The sequence below is a fragment of the Beta vulgaris genome, chromosome 3 (genome assembly GCF_026745355.1).
Source record: "Beta vulgaris subsp. vulgaris cultivar EL10 chromosome 3, EL10.2, whole genome shotgun sequence".
Lineage (NCBI taxonomy): Eukaryota > Viridiplantae > Streptophyta > Magnoliopsida > Caryophyllales > Amaranthaceae > Beta > Beta vulgaris.
The window spans coordinates 40,673,305-40,691,473 of NC_079204.1; the positions used below are offsets into that span (position 1 = coordinate 40,673,305).

The window sequence follows — 18,169 nt, forward strand, 5'->3', positions numbered from 1 at the left end:
CCCTATGCTAGAGGAGAAGTACCTGTTATGTATACGAGAAGTACCTCTACGTTATACGAGAAGTACCTCTAAAGTATATGACAAGTGATGGTATCCCCCAGAAAAGTTTTTTAAAAATTGAAATTATTTTTACTTTATTTTTATTATTTTTCTAAAGATATACAAGAAATACTTCTAACCTTCACGAGAAGTACCTCTAAAATATACGAGAAGTACCTCTACGCTATATGAGAAGTACATGGATAAGGCTTAATGAAGAATACATGGATCTTGATATAGGCCCAGATTTCTCTAGCTCACTTTGCTTCAATGATCGACTCAACACTAGCCCAATATACTTAAATACTTCAATTTAACATCTAACATGTGAACCAAACTCCAATTGACTCGTATATGGCATTTGTTACTTGGCTTTGCTTCATGCATAGGCAGACTAGGAGAAGCTCATTTCTTATGTTTCCATTGACTCTCCATTATGAAATGTAGACTCATGCATCCGGTTGGGCCGAAGCCCAGATATGACCAATTACTAAAGATATTTTTATTTTTGTGGTAGAGCTAAAATCTTGTTAGCTATTATATGAATACAACATGAGAAGTATTCAAGGAAGAGAATAAATCTTAAAATACGATACTTAATCTATCTATCATTTCCACTCTCAAATTGGTCGTTAATCTAAATTTATGATTTTAGATACCTATACTAAATTTAAGGTATCGCCTATACCTTACTTTAACATGGTTGGTGGCACACTAACAAATACAGAACCATTTAGTAACTTAAACTCATTTTACTAGATAAAACTTCATTAACAAAAAAACACTTATTACAAAGTTGAATGTCCACCCCAAAATATAAAACTATAATTGCAATTGACTTCTTGCAGATTTAAGTAGATAACATGAGAAAATAACTCGCCTCAAATATAAAACTAGTACATAGCATCACAATAAAATACGAGTATATAAACTAAGATAGCAGCAAGCAAAAACAAGCCATTATGTGATTAATATAGACTACATAAAAAGTAGAATGTTCATAGTTATATCTTGACTATGACAACCAAATTTAATGCTGCAAGAGTGCTATAAGAACATCTGCTTTAACAGCGTTGTTGTGGTCTAGAGAAGCCATCAACTCATAAAGTGTTTCATTCATGCCATCTACTTCCAAATGGATCCTGCACATAAAAAAAAAAAAAAGGTTATCTATAAAGGTAATATCCTGCATATATTTAAAGAATTACAAAATGTTTGGTCTATAGTTAAAGAATTATAGATTAGTAACTTTTACAGAGGATGAAAAGAAGCATCTATAAAGAACAGCAAAACAAAAAATCTCAAAGCATAAATATAGTGCATTTTTCCACATTTACAGGATCAAGGGATATAAAACTGAAGAGAGCAATATACAAGAAGTAGATGATTGCTCAGTTTGATTAAGGCACAACAGAGGTACATGGCAAGGGATGATGGCAATCCCAAAAATGTACCGTCAAGATTAAAAAAGCATACCAGAAACTCGTAGTTCTTAGCTTATCTATCTCCACGACACGCTATCGCACACCCTTAAAAAAGCATCAAACACCCTCTGTTATGAAGTGTAGATAACTACATAAGGTAACTCTAACTCACTCACTAACCAGTTTCACAAAAACAGCCCAAGAGTCTCTTAATTTCAACACAAATTAAGCATGAAACCCAAATCAGTCTAGTGTACTGTTGAAAGTGCATGTTCGCAAGAATAGAGCCACTCAGCCACATAATTTGTTTGGGAAAACATGAACAAACACATGGAAGACAAACAATATTTTCTTGAACAGTAATGAGTGGAAAAGTAAAAGTTCTAAATACAAGAATAAGAAGTTCAAGTCTTCACTAAATCAATAAATGGACTACTATGAATACTAAATATTGCAAGTTTTGTAGATTAGGAACCTTACACAATACATTAGTGAAAGGCAAGATTGTCTTATGTGATTCTATATTAGGTTCAGTGGAGCCCGCCCTTGATGGGGCAACCCGCACATACTGATTTCATTATCGATGGCCTTATATATATATTCCAAACAAACCTATCATAGAGCATATAGAGTAGTACCGCAAGCCACAACCAAATTAATATTACTATACAAATATAGTCATTTGATTTATAAATTAGCAAATAATGACCATTGTATAACCAACTTTTAACATTCATGCTTCACCCAAAATAATAAGTCCATAGATTAACATGAAAAAATAACACAACATCATATTCATAGTTCAAAGAGGGAATAGAAACTGACTTCTGCCAGTCACCTTAACTTTTCCTTTGTGAACGTGCATGTTATTTTTGCTCCCTTACTTCTTGAAGAAATTTTGCTGTAACTATCATTCATTGTGTTCTGCAATTTTGTTCCCATGATACAGTTATAGGGGTGAAGTTTTCTCCTATAATTGTCTGTTCTTGAAGTCATGAGGCCAAATTTTAATCACTAGGTCATACTTTATGAACATTATATTCTATATGGATGTGAGTAGTACATTGGGAGGCCTTGATGGGGAGACCTTCTAAGAAATCCAATTACAGAATTGAAGAGTGGGAACTAAGTGGCCTATACTGTTGTTGAATTTCTAAAGTGTCTTATTGATTTCCTTCTCTATATGTTGAATTTCTAAAGTGTCGTATTACTATACAAATATAGTGATTTGATTTATAAATTAGCAAATAATGACCATTGTATAAGCAACTTTCAACATTCATGCTTCACCCAAAACAAAAAGTCCATAGATTAACATGAAAAAACACAGCATCATATTCATAGTTCAAAGTAATACAACATGAAATCTCCAAGTTCAAAACTTTTTCTAGATATTAACTGAGAAACATACTAAAAGATTTCAACCTGTAAATAAGTTAGAACTCCAACAACACCTCAATAACAGGTGCCTACTGCCTACCGAAAATATATATTTGCTAAGGTACCTTTAGGTTTAACTCAGTTCAATAATCCGAGAATTCGACAATTTAACATCAAGTTCAGAAACAAATTGAAGTATTTGAAGATAAATTCAGCAACAAATAAAGAAATTCACAATCTACAATTTAAACACAAAGTTTTGAAATTTCTTACGCAAACAAGCAGAGAAGTTGCGTTACCGACAAAAAATTCAGAATTTGTTCGCCAATTTCATGAAAAATCCTTGATTTCTTGTTATATGTTCGTGGAATTTTGAATTTAATTTGGTGTTCTTGGAAGATCGAAGGAATCGCGAGGATGAGAATTGCATGAGGGAGAAGAGAAAAAATGAGCGTTCACTTTGTTGCTGAATTTGCAGTATTTTCGGGCTTTTTTTCTAAGGAAAGTATTTTGGGCTTTCTTATATAGTATGGGAGAGTTCTCACCATAAGGTGGTTCTCACCTTAAAGAGGTTCTCACTAGAACCCAACCCTATATATATATATATATATATATATATATATGGGTCTTTTGTCAGAAAGGACCTAATAAAATACAAGTTTTGTGGGGAAAGACCTAATAAATATTTTTTTTATCTAAAAGGACCTAATAAAATATTTCCGATTATGAACATGAACCACTTTATGAATTACCGGCCAAATTTACCATTTACCGGCATTGATCTTTTTTTTACCCCTAGTTGACTCTTTAATGTTCTGTTTCTATTTTACAGCACACAAATCCCTATTGAATCCCCAAACTTAATGTTCCCGTTAGCTTAACCTTCTCCTTCATCTTTAATTTCAACTTCAACTTCTCAAATTATGCTTCAACTTTCAATTTGTTAGCCTTCATCAAAGCCATTTCTTGTTTTACCACCTTCAACTCATTCAACAAAAACTTCTTCTCATCAACAAGATCATTAATCACAATTCGTTGCCATTCTGTCATCTTGTCATCCACCCATCTAAAGAATTTGCATCTCCTTGGATTTAAAATAGGAACAAAACATTAAAAAGTCAACTAGGGGTAAAAAAAAAAAAAAGGTCAACGCCGATAAATGGTAAATTTGGCCGAAAATTCATAAAGTGGTTCCTATTCACAATCGGAAGTATTTTATTAGGTCATTCTCCACCAAACTTTTATTTTATTATGTCCTTTCTGACAAAAATATATATACTAGAAGATATTATACTATTATTCATCTTCGGCTGAATTTTATTGATTCATCGATTATTGAACTTCAGATTCCATGTTTTAAGAGGCTTTTTGTTTGTTTTATTCACCTCTTACGAATACAGAGTACAGACAAGGAAAATTATAGATCAACATTACCAAAATGCAAATCAAATTAAAAGCTGATGAGAACAGAAATTAATGCAAATCATATCATGGGCTCAACAACGCATCAATTAACTGCAGCCTTTCTAGCACTGAAGGCGCTCAACGCCAAGGCTCAGAAACTTTAAGCCACCAAGTGTTCATTGCTGTCTTTCTCAAAGGTTGAAACCTTAACACACCTAGAAAATCACACAACAAAGAAGAAATAGCAATGAGTACAAAGACCTATTGGTGCTTGGTAAATTATGATCCAGTCTTCAAATATTTGAATGCTAAATGCTCCGAGTTCCAAATTGAATATACCTGACGAGAACAGATACAGGCATGCAGAATGTATAATACAATTAGACGAAATCAAAACTTCCGAGCAAGTGTTCATTCCCTATATGAAGGTACGCCAAATGTGACATGTTCTCTCATAATTTTTGCAGGCAGCAAAACCAACTTTCTTACAATCTCTAGGGAAAATTCTTTCTGGAGATGTGAATACCTGTGAAAACTTGCAACCTTCCATGCGACTACAACTATTTCCTATACATTCTTAAATGTCAGCCAAGAAGACGGAAACGTCTGTCCAGATACTGTGAACATGAAAATGGCATATTTAAATCTTTGTCCACCGAAGCAGACTTAGACATGAGGATATTGAAAACTGAATCCTTGTCCAAACTTTCAGCAGCCATACCAAAACCTCTAGAAACAACAAGGGTAGTATTGCATACCCAAGGAACTGAAACAGTGAACCCGACTCCAGGATGTTGTTGTCCACACGAGGAACTTCTACACACCAACATATCCTTGTATGCTTGGCAGACTTCAGAAACATATTTCCCCATAGGTAGAACTGGCTGGTGTATAGATGCAGCTGATGCATCAGCACTCTGTACATCATCATCAGAGTGAAGATTCACTACAACAGTGCCATGATAAGGATTGAGTCTGTTAGCCAGGGCTACCAGGAAGGGAGAATCTGGGTCCCAAAGCTTGCGAGGAAAAACATCATCTCCATCGTATGCATCAATGAAGATAATGTCGTACATGTTTTGTGTTTTGAGGATAAATTTCTCAGCATCCGACTCATAAAGGAAAAGTCTCTCATGGATGCCTTTCCATAGAACATCATCCACTGTATCGGTTCTTGAGAGATCACGGCACCCTGGAGTAACTGCAACTGAGTATGATGGAAAACCCATTGCTTGTATGGAAGTTGAAATCACAAGAGGGTCTATTTCGACGATGTCAATAACAGCACCTAATCAACCAAAGGAAAAGAAGAGTTACCAGAAACTTCTGTATGTGCTGTGCTTCACCAAACTACATAATAAACATTGGACAGGCACATATATGCATAGAATTTTCAGATTTACAATTCACATACAAAATAGACATTCTCAAATCATTGGTCAAAAACAGATTCTCGGAGCAAAGAAGAATAATTTGGATGATCACGATATGTTTATTTAATAAAAAGAGATGGCATATTGAACTCCTGACTATAAAACAATATTTTTTGACCAAGACAGGATAAAATACTGTAAACTTCAGATGAGATACACTCATCTAATCTGCATACATGAATTTCATTTTCCAAGTCTGAAAACAAAGCCTTACTGATTGCAGTAATAGGATACATGGAATGATGAAATCCCATCATCATTGGGTGTCTGGAGTCCAAAGACATGCATAAGAGCCCTAGCTTAGATAATAGCTAGCTGGCACAACTGCAAGCCTCTCCCTCAGGGTTGGAAATGTCACTAAACAATTCTAATGTCTTAGCTCAGCTTTCCAAGAAAAATTAGAAACTACTTTTGACTTATAAGTCAAACTACAGTCATACACTTTCTATCAGAGGAAAAGTCACATGATTCAGAAAGAAAAACAGCTTTGAAAACAAAGAAAACTGTCGACTATTCTTATTTGGCAAATGTCATCTCTTTCAAAAATCTACTAACTGCAGTAACACCTAGGGTTGAAAGTTATTCGGATAAAATCCAAAATCCAATCCAATCCAATCCGAATTAGTAATTCGGATCGGATTCGAACTGTATTCGGATTGGATTCGGATTTAGATTTTTTGAAAAATTGGATTTTCGGATCGGATTGGATTGAGGGTAATTGGATCCAAAAATCCAATATAACTGAATAGTAATATGCTTTGTATTATGTATCTGGATTGGGTTTAAGTGCTTAACTGATTTTTTATTATAAAAAACCTACTCCATAGCCCAATACACATAGCACTTCAATCTTTCCCCTAAAACACTAACTGTACTTAATTCCTAATTTCCTAAATTTACTATGTTGCTGTTGTGCTTAATTTATTTCATCGAAAAACTAGAGTTTAAAAAAAAAATCGGATTTTCGGATCGGATCCAATTTAAAGTATGAAATTTCGGATTGGATTGGATTGGATTCAAACCCTAATTGGTTTGGATTCGGATGGAAAAATTGAAATCCAAATTTTATTCGGATCGGATTGGATTAGGCCCTAATCCAAATCGCACACCGAACTTTCACCCCTAGTAACACCAGTAGACTATTCTTATATGTCAGATGTCATCTCTTATCTACTGCAGTAACACGAGTAAGCAAGCAGAAAGTAAGCAGGGAGGTGCAGAACATGATACTGGGCTCATAGCCTCATTGACTTTTTAACAAACTTTCCATTATCAAGCCATTCTGTCCTTCCATTGTCATGTTTGTGTACAAAAACATTCAGAGTTGAGAGTGATATGTGGTCTAAGGGGTCTGCTTTTATTCTTCAGGAACACAGAAATGTAATCACGAGTAAAGCACCATGAGTGGGATACAAAAGCAATCTACAGAGTGCATGCAATTTATGCACGTAATGGTTCAAACAGCATGTTAGCAAGCAACACGTACTGTTTGCATGCAATTTATGTGCAATAATGGTTAAAACATGTGTAGTGAATACTGTTAGCTTAGTTCACCTACTATGTGTTTGTTAATTCTTTCAGTTTGAGCTTCTACATCAAAATTAAATGACAATTTAAATATTGAAATGGCTAACCACACAGATAGAAGAACTCACTCTCTCCTAGGCTCGTATTATACCCATAATATTCTTCACCTATGCCTTTTTGAGGTTGTTAAATAAAAGATCACATTCCTATTAATTCTTCTCTCTATCAACATCAACCCTTTTTTCATCCCATCCCAACACTAATAACTATTCTTAATATATGTGCCAAAACCAAAATCTGATTTCTGAAATCCTGATTGAAATTTGCCACCAAGGAAAAAAACACAAAGAAACTAGTTATAGGCAAAGTTATAATAAAATTTAGATTATTGAATATGCAAAGAAAAACCAGGACTCGCTACACTAGATCATATTTGTGAATTATATTGTATTAGACTAGCCTAAACCTAAGGGGGCAGGGGGTACTTATGGTAATATACCCTAGTTATTTTGTTAGCTTGGGGAGGAAGGCAGCCAGTTAGTTAGAGGAGATAGTAGAGAGGTCTACTATAAGTAGAGGAGATTAGGAGAGAAGAATTATGAAGAAAATATTGGAGAGTTTAGTGGTTTAGTTTTGGATGAGAAACAAGCCTCTCACAAGCTTGTTACTATCTCTATTTTTACTGTCAATTTCCACATTATCAATCCAATATGAGTTTTAGTTCTTAATCTTCTTCTTCAATGTGCCAGAGCAATATGAGCTCATTACGTAAGAACATTGATATACCTTTTCGCCCAGCACCAATGACTTATAAAATACAACAAAACCCAGCTTTCGCTTGTAGGGAAATACGAATGTAGCTTTCGAGCGATAGGAACAAAGAAAGACTTTTTCACCAGCAACAATGACTCATACAATACAACAAATTCCAGCTTTTGCATGTAGGTAAACACAGACTTCACTATAGGCGTCGATGCATAGGTGCATATGATATTAATGCATAGTGGTCTGAACATTTCAAGAAAAAAAAATCCAAAATATATTCCAAGGACAAAGATAGGACAGAAATATTCCTGCTACCTTGAATTTTAGAAGCTAAAAATAATGGTAAACTTCCTCCGCCATGACCAACACATAATATCCGCATTTTGTTCTTTCCATTCACTGCACTCACAAGATCATAACTAGTAGATGATAGAGTAGTTAATCCAGCTGATACCATGCTTCTTGTATCTGCAAGGAAGTTCAAGATTAAACCAAGACTATACACTAGCAATATGACATGAATATGAAACACCAAATGCCACATAAAAACATGTTATAGACTAATACTACAAGCATGCAAACTGCATAGAGTATCTCGAAAATTGACAACAGTTAACAAATACAATAAATTGGAACATTCAACTGAAACATCGGTCAACAGCTAAGAGCACACAAAGAAAAAGTTGGTGTATTCCTTAGTTTAGAATTATCAAGTATTAATTCATTTAGTTTTTAAGGGTATTTGTTCTCTTTTTGAGAAACTTCAGCAGCATACTTGAAAATTAAAGACAAGCAGCACAAATGAGTTAAAACTCCAATGTTTTGTAATGTTTATTGGCTACTTGAAATTAAAATCTCCTATCAAGGTCATAAAAATTAGAACCAAGTCTAAATCCACAAACATTTAGGCTTTGCCAAATGAGTTAATGTATCAATACTTTTAAGCTCAACAACACTTACAAGGAACAGCCAAAACGTGTGGTTGCTGCATGTAGTATACTGAACTAGGATCCGACACTTCAAAAGCTGCCATAACTTTTACAGCACTCTGCCGTGTAAATTCGTTGAAGCGAAGCACACGCCACTGGTACCCAAGTACTTTAAAGTGTTGCTCATGTTTAGTATCTGAACGTACTTCAGCATATCTTTTCTGAAGCCAGTTTTCTGTTCTCCACCATTGATTTGCAGTCTGTCAGAGGTCCAAGGATAGTATCTAGTCAATCAACTTTTTCAAACATCATATTTACAAAATGAAATCTGCATTTAATCGATTTTGAGCTTAAAAGGATTATTCTTACATAATTGTACACAGGGTATTAGCAAACTTTTATGGGTTTTTCTTGATAAGATACACAACAGCCAAAGATACAAGTCTAAATTTATTAATCCAACTACTTATCAGCCTAACCTAAGCATGAGGATCTCTAATCCTTTGAGAACATGTTTTGTCTATTGAATCAGACAAAGTCTACGAGGAGAAAGCCTAAATGGACAAAGTCAGTGCAACCCATTCAAACAACCAATTAAAAAAGCTTCAAATCAGAGTCTCTCTATAATCTATGGGAAAAATGATCCGAGGCAACACAGCACGAGCACGCTCCTCCTTTCGCATACGAATCGCATTAACAGTATGCTATAGGAAATTTGAGGTTGCACATTACATTAAAACTCAATGAACTTTTTCAAGCATTTCTTGACCAATTACTCTTGAATCTTGAACTACCCAACAACGCAGCAATGTAGAAAACAATTAATGCATTTTTTAAGTGAGCATAGTAAAAGTTACTAAACTCAGAACCCAAATTTAGTATCCTCTAACAGTTATACATACTAATATACTATTACGAACAAAACCAAATTAATTAAAGAACGAAAAGAAGAAAATAAACAAGCTAAGTAAAGGACGAGAGAGACTAACGGGCGTAGAAGAAGGGTAAGCGAAGACTGAAACGACGCCGTTCCCATGAACGGAGGTAGCTTGGAAGATGGAGTGAGAATGGTGTTCGATATCTGGGCCCCACCATTCAGGGGAATAAAACCAAGAACCTTCATCTTCAAGTTTTGTTCTGATTGATGATGATAACCTACGCACCGTTGATTTCGACCTTGAACTGCCCATCCGCCATTGCCACATCAGGAATCAACCTTTGAAATTTTACACTTGCTGCTTGCTTGCTACTTGCTACTTGCTACTTGCTACGGCTACTTGTCCCTAAAACCCAAGTTAAATAAAACCTTTTATGCTTAAACTGAAGTTTCGTTAATACTCACGGCAAAATTACCATGATGAGGGTTGAGCTGTCAATTTTGGCGGTTTGAGTAGGACGTGGGAGGATCGCATCCTAGGGTGTTGGTTCAAGTCAATTTCGATTTGGTTTTACTCGGGTTAGTATCCTTTCGAGTTTAAGTAAAGTTGAGTTTGGATCATGTCAATTCGAGTTGGCATTAAAAATTAAAATTACTAGGGTCTGGATTGGATTTTGGCGATTTGAGTCGGACGCGGGCGGTTCAGATCCTAGTATGTTAGTTCAAGTCAATTTCGATTTGGTTTTACTCGGGTTAGTATCATTTCGAGTTTAAGTAAAGTTGAGTTTAGATCACGTCAATTCAGGTTGGCGGTTAATATTACTCGGGTTTGGTTTGGATTACATCATGTTCAAGTTAGATTCTGACTGGGCTAAGTTCAGATGGGGGGTTGAATAAGGGTGCTTATTGCACAAGACGAGCTCGAATTGTACTAGGCTCAACTCGACTTGTTTATCTTTTAGCTCGGTTCGCCTCGTCTTGTGAGCTTTAAGAGCTTGATAAGTGAAGCTCGACTCGAGCTAGTGAACTTCTCTCAGAGCTTCAGCTCGGTTTGGCTTGTCTTGGCTCGAGCTCGACCTAGGACAAATTAAAAATAAACCAAACACAATATTAAACCGACCAAAAAAATTTCATATTTAACATTTAATAAAACTATTGACAGATCTTGTATAATTATAAACTAAATTCAAAAAGTAACATGACTAAACATATTTTTATTTCATTTTTACATTCTAACCAAATGAATTACTTACAAATTTACATAAAAAATCGACAAAGTATATTTAAAAGATACAATAAGAAATACATTGTTCAATGTAAAAAATTATATAAAAGGACCTGTTCAACGGGTTGGGTCGGGCCAAATCGGGCCATGTTGTATAAGGGTCGGGTCGGGTCTAAAGTCGTTGTTAACGTGTCGGATCGGGTCAAAGACTAGACTAACCCGGCCCAACCCTGACCCTATTTTTTAGAGTAAAATTAAAATCAGCTTCTCAAAATCTAATAGCAAAACTCAAAATAAAGACATATTTGAATCATGATATTGAGCTTGAAATGTATTACCAAATCAAACACAAAATATGAGCAACATATCAAATAAACAAATCACATTCGAAATTTCTGCATAAATTACAAAATGGACATCAGCTAGCATCAGTGTAAATTGCAAAATGGGTATCATCACATCAATCAGTGTAAATCCTAACAAACCTTTAAGAAAGATGGAGTTTTTGTTTGACAGAGAAGATGAAGGGAGATAGAGATTTAAGGGAACTGAGAGAAAGTTAAAAGCATGATGTGAAAGGAGAGAGAGATAGAGAGATAGATAGATAAAGAGAGGTATCATTTCTTGTTGCTTCACATCCCACACGCGCGTGTAATCTTCCAACTTTTACTTCCTTTCTTTGCACATGAAATGACCAAATCGCCCCCGTTTGAGTCCACTAAGAGAATCAAATTATTGGGCGGCTAGCCGGACTCACCCTTCTTGTGTTCACTTTCTCACTTCACCCCTTCCCCCGAACAACCTTGCTAATCAGTCCCCCACAATCCCAACCTCAAATTTCTTCACCACAATCGATGTCGCCATCAAGCCTCCAACACCAACCTTTATTGATTTCCCATTCTGAAGTTTCAGGTTGTATTTAGACTGGGGATTACTTCGGTGGTTGCAGTGGTGGTGGTTTGGTGGCTTGGCTCAGTTGGCCGGTGGCGACTTGGCCATGTAACTAACTTTATTCATTTATTGGTTTTGATGAAATTAGCTTTGTTAATTAGATGGTCATGTAATTAGCTTTTTGGTTATGTTTGTGTGAAAAAGCTTTCATTTCATCTAAAAAGTAGAGGAATAATTTAAAATAAAAAAGTATTAAAATGAGAGTATTAGATAATAAAAAAATTGGAGTTTGAGATTATCATATTATACAACTCTCGTTCTTTTACTTTTATTATTGGAGCCACGACATAAAGAGAGAAAACCCCATGTGCGAAGACATAATGATGAGAATATATTGCCAAAAATGTCAATGTTGGAAGCAATATAAAACTTCCTAATATGTGAAATGTTGCAACAGAAGAACAGAAGTACAAAGAAACTATAACTAGGATATGCAATTCAAAATATTATAATTTCTATAACAATAAATTTTACTTCAACTAGCTTCGTACGCACATGATACGTGCGACGACATATTAGTATTAATACTAATATTCGGAATCGTAAAAAACAGTAATATTAATGCGAAAAATAAATATGTACTTCGTACTTATAATTTATTTTTACAAAACAATAGGATTGAAATGAAGATAAGAGAAGTTGGTCTATGCTTACTTTTTCTCATCAGGTTTAACTGTTTCGCTTGAATAACATCTTGACTACGATAATTATGAAATCGAAAAATAAAAAGTTAAGAAATAACTTTTTCTCGATAAATTTTTTGAACTTTTAATTTATGTTATTTTTAATTGTTATTGAATATTTATGTGAAAGAAAACTTTGCATTTTTGGCTTTACAATTGTTGAAAAATTTCTTTGTTATATTAGTTTCCTCATCGTAAGTAATCTTTTAATGGCAATGTTAAACATTTTTATGTTAGTTTTTTTTTTCTTATACAAATTTTCTTATTATGCATAATTGTAATTCAAGAAATGAATGGGAAATTTTGAATAGTTTTTTTTATGTTTTAAATTAGGGGTATATAATTATTTTCATAAGGGGACACCATAACACCCCTTTTGCTTATATAATAGAGACATAGCACCCAATTTAGTATACATTCCTTATCATCACGTATATACTAAAAAAATAAAACTTAAGGCAGATTTATAGCGTACCTCTGAAAAATCATATTTGATTATTTATATAAGTACTCCATAAATCATTAAAATATATGTTTAGTGCTACTTGACCGGCAAGTAAGCTCCTATTCTTCACGATGTTCTTCAATGGAGACTTGTGCAACGATGTCCGAATCTTGTTACCCGAACCTGATCTATGTTCTCAAACCAGGAAAAGAAGGGACCAACCCGAGAGTTTTCGGTGGTGGTTCCCCCTCCGAAGCTGAAGTTAGGTATCAGGAGTGTAAAGGAAAAGTAGAGAAAGAAAGTGAGAAAGAGTTTCTGCAGAGTATGGGCACACTTTTCAAAAATAGTTACCTTTCTCCTGATTTTTAGGGGCTATTTATAGTGTTGGGGTCTTGAATGCTGCCATTTAACGTCACCCTAAAATAGGAGCAGCTGATTGGTTAGGCAATTTTACATCGACACGTGGCAGACAATGATTGGATGGTAAACAGCAGCCAATCACATATGTGTCTCCTAGAGAGCTTTTGATTTATTTAGACTACAATATTTTACCCTAAAAGGGTATTTTACGATTAGCCCCTATACAGTTAATACTCTTTCATCGAAGGAAGTTACCTCATTTTCAAAAATAGGCAAAGATGTGCCATTTTCTGGGGTTTTACCGGTTACCTTTGACAACATAGGAATCACCGGTCACTCTTAACCGGTTTAGGAGGTTTTTCACCCCCTATATATATATATATATGTATATATATATATATATATATATATATATATATATATATATATATATAATATATATATATATATATATATATATATATATATATATATATGCGTTATTTGTCCTTTCAGAAATCATTTTACATCTTGTGAGAATTTTTTTAGAGAAAGAGACTCTGCATTATTCTGATATTTTAGAGAGAGTGAGTTCGTCCAGCTTTCGGTTTCTTCACCAAATGTCCAAGCGCTCGTCAAGTATCCCTTCTTTCTTCTTTTTTCTCCTTCATTCTTTATTTTTTCTTAAAAGATCAATAAAATGGATTATTCGTCAAATAATTCTGGCCTCAAGAGTTTGTTTTGAAACTAGAACTGATAATATTTCTTCTTCGACACATTCTAGGGTTGGGCCTATTCTGGCCGGTTAAGTATATTTTTATGGTTTAGGCCTACAAAGTCAGACGACCCAGTCTGGTAATCTGGCGCGCGTGTCAAGCAAACGACCCGTCTCAGACGAAAAATAATTCTCCCTTCTTATAGCTCTGAAATGGAGGAATCTACTAGACGAGTTCCAGAAGACATGAGAGAAACTCATAGCTCTCAGCCTTGGCCGGGACTTCTTCCCTCATCCATATTAGAGAAGGAAACTTCGACGCAAGTCTCGAGGCAAGTCCGTCTGGTATGGAGGTGGAGATGGAGGAGAAAGTCGAAAGCGATCATGAGGGTGATTCCAGTACTAATGAGGAATCGGATAACCCTTCCACTATTTCGTCTGAAATTATAAGACGTTTAGGTCCCCTATCTGACTCGGCGATTATTTTGGCCAACCGTAGGTGGTTAGAAAATTTTTTGGCCAACCATTCTTATTGTCTTCTGTCATTCCCATGTCGGGGTACTACTTTCTCATTGTAGACAAGGAGGCTACCATTTTAAGTCCTCCCAAGAACCACTTCGCCGTCTATAAGCTAGTGCTAGAAGCAGGGTTGCGATTTCCACTCCATGATTTCATTAAGCAAGTGCTAAGGTTTTATCACATCGGCCATAATCAACTGGTGTCAAATGCCTAGCACGACATCCTTACTTTTATAGCCATTTGCGAGCTACGCGGCCTAGTCCCTTCTCTACTAGCCTTTACTCTAATACACTATGTACCTAAGGTTCTGAAGACGGTGGACGACACTTGGTTCAGTGTCTGTAATCGTACTAGATTTCTCACCGCTTGAGATAAGCCTTCAAAGATGCACGAATAGAAAGCTGATTTTATCTTCTTACGAGCCGCTAATGATTACATGGCCGAGAATTACTGCGTCGATAGCCGTGCATCGACGAATATTGGACGGAGGCCGTCTTCTTGGAGATAGAAGACAAATATGACGATGAGGTGGTGGAATATTTCAAAGTGAAGGAATATTCCCGGGCAAACCATATGACCTTTAAAGCACCAGCTAACTAGATTTGTAATAGCCCTATTTTTTAAGAGCATTTATTTAAAAGCTAATTATAATTATTAAGTTAATTATATTTCGAATATCCTTAATTTATATGAATTAGAGTATGAATAATATTTGTTTTTGTTGTGGTTGTAATATATATTTTATTTATTTAAAAGTTCATGAAGTTATTATTATTTTATATTTTGGTTTTTCTTTAAGAAATTAGTAGATAGGTATTTGACAAAATAAAGTCGGTTTCATTTTGTTTGGTCTTATCCTTGCCATTTCCTCAATTGGAAGCCAAAACCCAAAAATAAACCCCAATACTCCTCCTTATGTGTCCGTCAACTAAGCAAATAAAACTCAAAGAAACCTCAACCCTTCCTTCTCTCTCCCCATCTCTCTCAAAACTCCAAACCTGGCCTGGTCAAACCCCAACTTCTCACAATCTCTCTCACTCACATTCGCCTGCCTTCTTGCCGGCGTTCTCGAAGCTCACCAGAGCTTCCTTCCTCCTCTGTCTTGCGGCCTCGTGCGGCTACCTAACCGTGCTTCTTTGTTCTTCGATCTCCCTCCTCTAGTTCGTGGTTCTTGCTGGTCGCTGCTGCATCGACAGCTGATGTTTACTACCCAGGTCTTGTCGCCACTTTCATGCGTCTGCTGCCATCACCTCGCCGAGCGTGTCCAACCACCAGACCTGCAGCCAGCCTAGCCGAAGCTTCGACACCTCTATGTTCCCCTCTTCTCCGCTGATCCTAGTAGAGCAGAGGTAAATTTACCTCTTTGTGTGTCCCTCCTGAAGTTCTGATTAAGAAGAAGTTTAATTACCCTTGTTAGGTTGTTTAAGTTGGACCTAAATAAGATTTTAGTGAGTTTACTTAGAATTGGATTTTTGTTTCAGTTCAAGATTTGGTTATAATTAGTTAATTGATTATGGAGTATTAGTTTAAATGAGAGGAGTTGTGGTGGTTTATTGTTAATGGGTTATTGAATTGTTGTTGGGTTGTTGCTGTTATTCTGTGCTGTTATAATTGTTAGTGTGGCTGTAGCGTTGTTATTGTTACTGCTGGTGTTATTATTATAGTTTTTTTTTATAGGTAAGTATGAGTTGTGATTATCAAAACAAGACAATTTACACCTTAATTTTCCTAGAATAGCCAAGCTATACTAAGGACCACAAACAAAACTAGTTACAAAGCTTCCAACCAACATTTAGCTCTATGACTTATCTTCTTAGGAATAACACTAAGGCATCTATATTTCACATTGTTTTGTATTCTCTTTACAGTATATTCTATACAACTGACTTTCCCTTCCTAAAGAGCCTGATTTCTAGCCTGTCAAATGAAGTAAATGACAGCTTCTAGTGCAGCGGCTTGCACCATCCTTCTGATTATTATTGTAGTTGGAGTCGTCATATTTGAAGTTAAGTTAGTTAGTTTAGTTCTATAATCTAGAATTACGATTATGATTTGAAGATTTTGAAATTGGGATGTTAAAGGTTGATAATTTATAAATTGGAAAGTAATTATGATTATTATTTCTATTTTAGATTAATTATTAATTATTCTTATTATTGTGAGGTAAATTGTTGGAGAACGATTCTGGAGTTGAGTTCCATTTGGAGATAAGATTAATGAAGGAAATTATGTAGGTGGAATCTGAATTGCAGTTCAGGTAACTTTTATGTTCAGTAAAATCATTTTACTCATGCCCTTCTGTGTGTGGATCTCTCTGTTCTGTTTTTGATAATTAAGTTCGTATTATTGCCATAGATATGAATGTGATGATGACATGTCATTGATTGATTATAAATACGCAATTATTTTAGTGGCTTAGTTTGTGAATTGAAAATAGAAAGTGGGCAAGGTACGGGTGGAGGATGGTTACTCTTTTGACCTGATATGGTTGGCTACGCCTCATAACGAACCTTGGGGGTAGTATTGCTGGGCTCCAAAACAAACGTTGGAGGCAGCGTTTGTCCAAATCCTGTACTTGCCACTGATTTGTTTAAGAGAATGAGCCATGTTAGTGTTGTAACGGAAAGAAATGACTTGACAAATAAAGTGTTGATAACGGGATAAAGTAAAGGTTACGAGTTTTCCACTCATTTTGGAATGTTGTTTGTTTTGTCTTTCTCCCCTGAATTTGTAGGTTTAGTGTTGTGAGCTCGGAATTGGAAGTGGAGCAAGATAAAGATGTCTTGTGGATTAAGGATTGAGTTTGTACTTTAGATAGTTGATTCGATAATGGTTATCGATATTTCATTGTGTATAATATTTGGGAATTTAGTAGAGCTATTGATGTATTTAAGGATGTTTTTCCGCTGCGAAATAATCTATTTAAGAGTTAAATTCTAGTTTATGGATGTCGAGTGTGTTCTACTAGCAGCTCGGAAGAGCGGGCTATTACAAGATTCCTTTTAAAGAGAGATATTTTTTTATGATAACTTCATGGCTGCCACTGGCTTGCGGTTGGCCAAGGAAAGAGGTATACTTCAAAAACTCTAAAGTAAACCACACTATCGAACACATATATCTCACTAATCCTTTGATTATGTTTACAGACGTGGCCAGAGCACATTGAAGGAAGTCTTGGACGGGCGACATTAGTATGCCCAAGTTCACCGACAATCTGTGGAAAGAGTTTTCGAGGACTGGAGCCGAGAAGAGGTCTGATACTCAGGTAAAATTAAATATGTTTTTTTTCCTTCGTCTAAAGAGCTTAGACGTTTTCATTACCTCGCACGAGGGTCGCTCACGGAAGGAAAACGTCTGGTTGAAGACGTTGGCCGTCCTTGATATACTGGATTCTGGACGGATATCCTTTGTAGAAGAAGAGTGACTATCGTTGGCCGTTTTACTTCGGTGAGTTGTCTTCATCCGAGATCTGATACCAAATCTTGGATGAGGGTCCTTTGAAGATGGAAAGTGG

General features: G+C 35.5%; 1 protein-coding gene across 5 annotated transcripts; it reads right to left on the reverse strand.

Annotated features, from left to right (window-relative positions):
- Positions 1–854: 854 nt before the first annotated feature.
- On the reverse strand, positions 855–10,203 carry LOC104884213 (uncharacterized). 5 transcript variants are annotated; one of them, XM_019247542.3, is made up of 6 exons: positions 9,891–10,203; positions 8,933–9,161; positions 8,288–8,440; positions 4,587–5,535; positions 3,117–4,462; positions 855–1,181 (listed from the first exon to the last, which is right to left on the reverse strand). In XM_019247542.3, exons 1-4 carry the CDS (start codon positions 10,104–10,106, stop codon positions 4,832–4,834), a joined length of 1,302 nt encoding a protein of 433 aa, XP_019103087.2. In that variant the 5' UTR covers positions 10,107–10,203; the 3' UTR covers positions 855–1,181; positions 3,117–4,462; positions 4,587–4,831. The 5 variants fall into 5 exon arrangements, with proteins under 5 accessions (XP_019103087.2, XP_057249697.1, XP_057249696.1 ...); XM_057393714.1 differs by adding an exon at positions 1,516–1,568 and having other exon boundaries at positions 3,143–5,535; XM_057393713.1 differs by adding an exon at positions 1,516–1,568 and having other exon boundaries at positions 3,117–5,535.
- Positions 10,204–18,169: the final 7,966 nt, after the last annotated feature.

Excerpts from the sequence above, each read along its gene's own strand:
- LOC104884213 (XM_019247542.3), bottom strand. The coding sequence starts at position 10,106 with ATGTGGCAATGGCGGATGGGCAGTTCAAGGTCGAAATCAACGGTGCGT. Across the intron at positions 9,162-9,890 it reads CTTACCCTTCTTCTACGCCC|ACTGCAAATCAATGGTGGAG; the intron begins GTTAGTCTCTCT and ends GACCTCTGACAG. Across the intron at positions 8,441-8,932 it reads ACACGTTTTGGCTGTTCCTT|ATACAAGAAGCATGGTATCA; the intron begins GTAAGTGTTGTT and ends ACTTCCTTGCAG.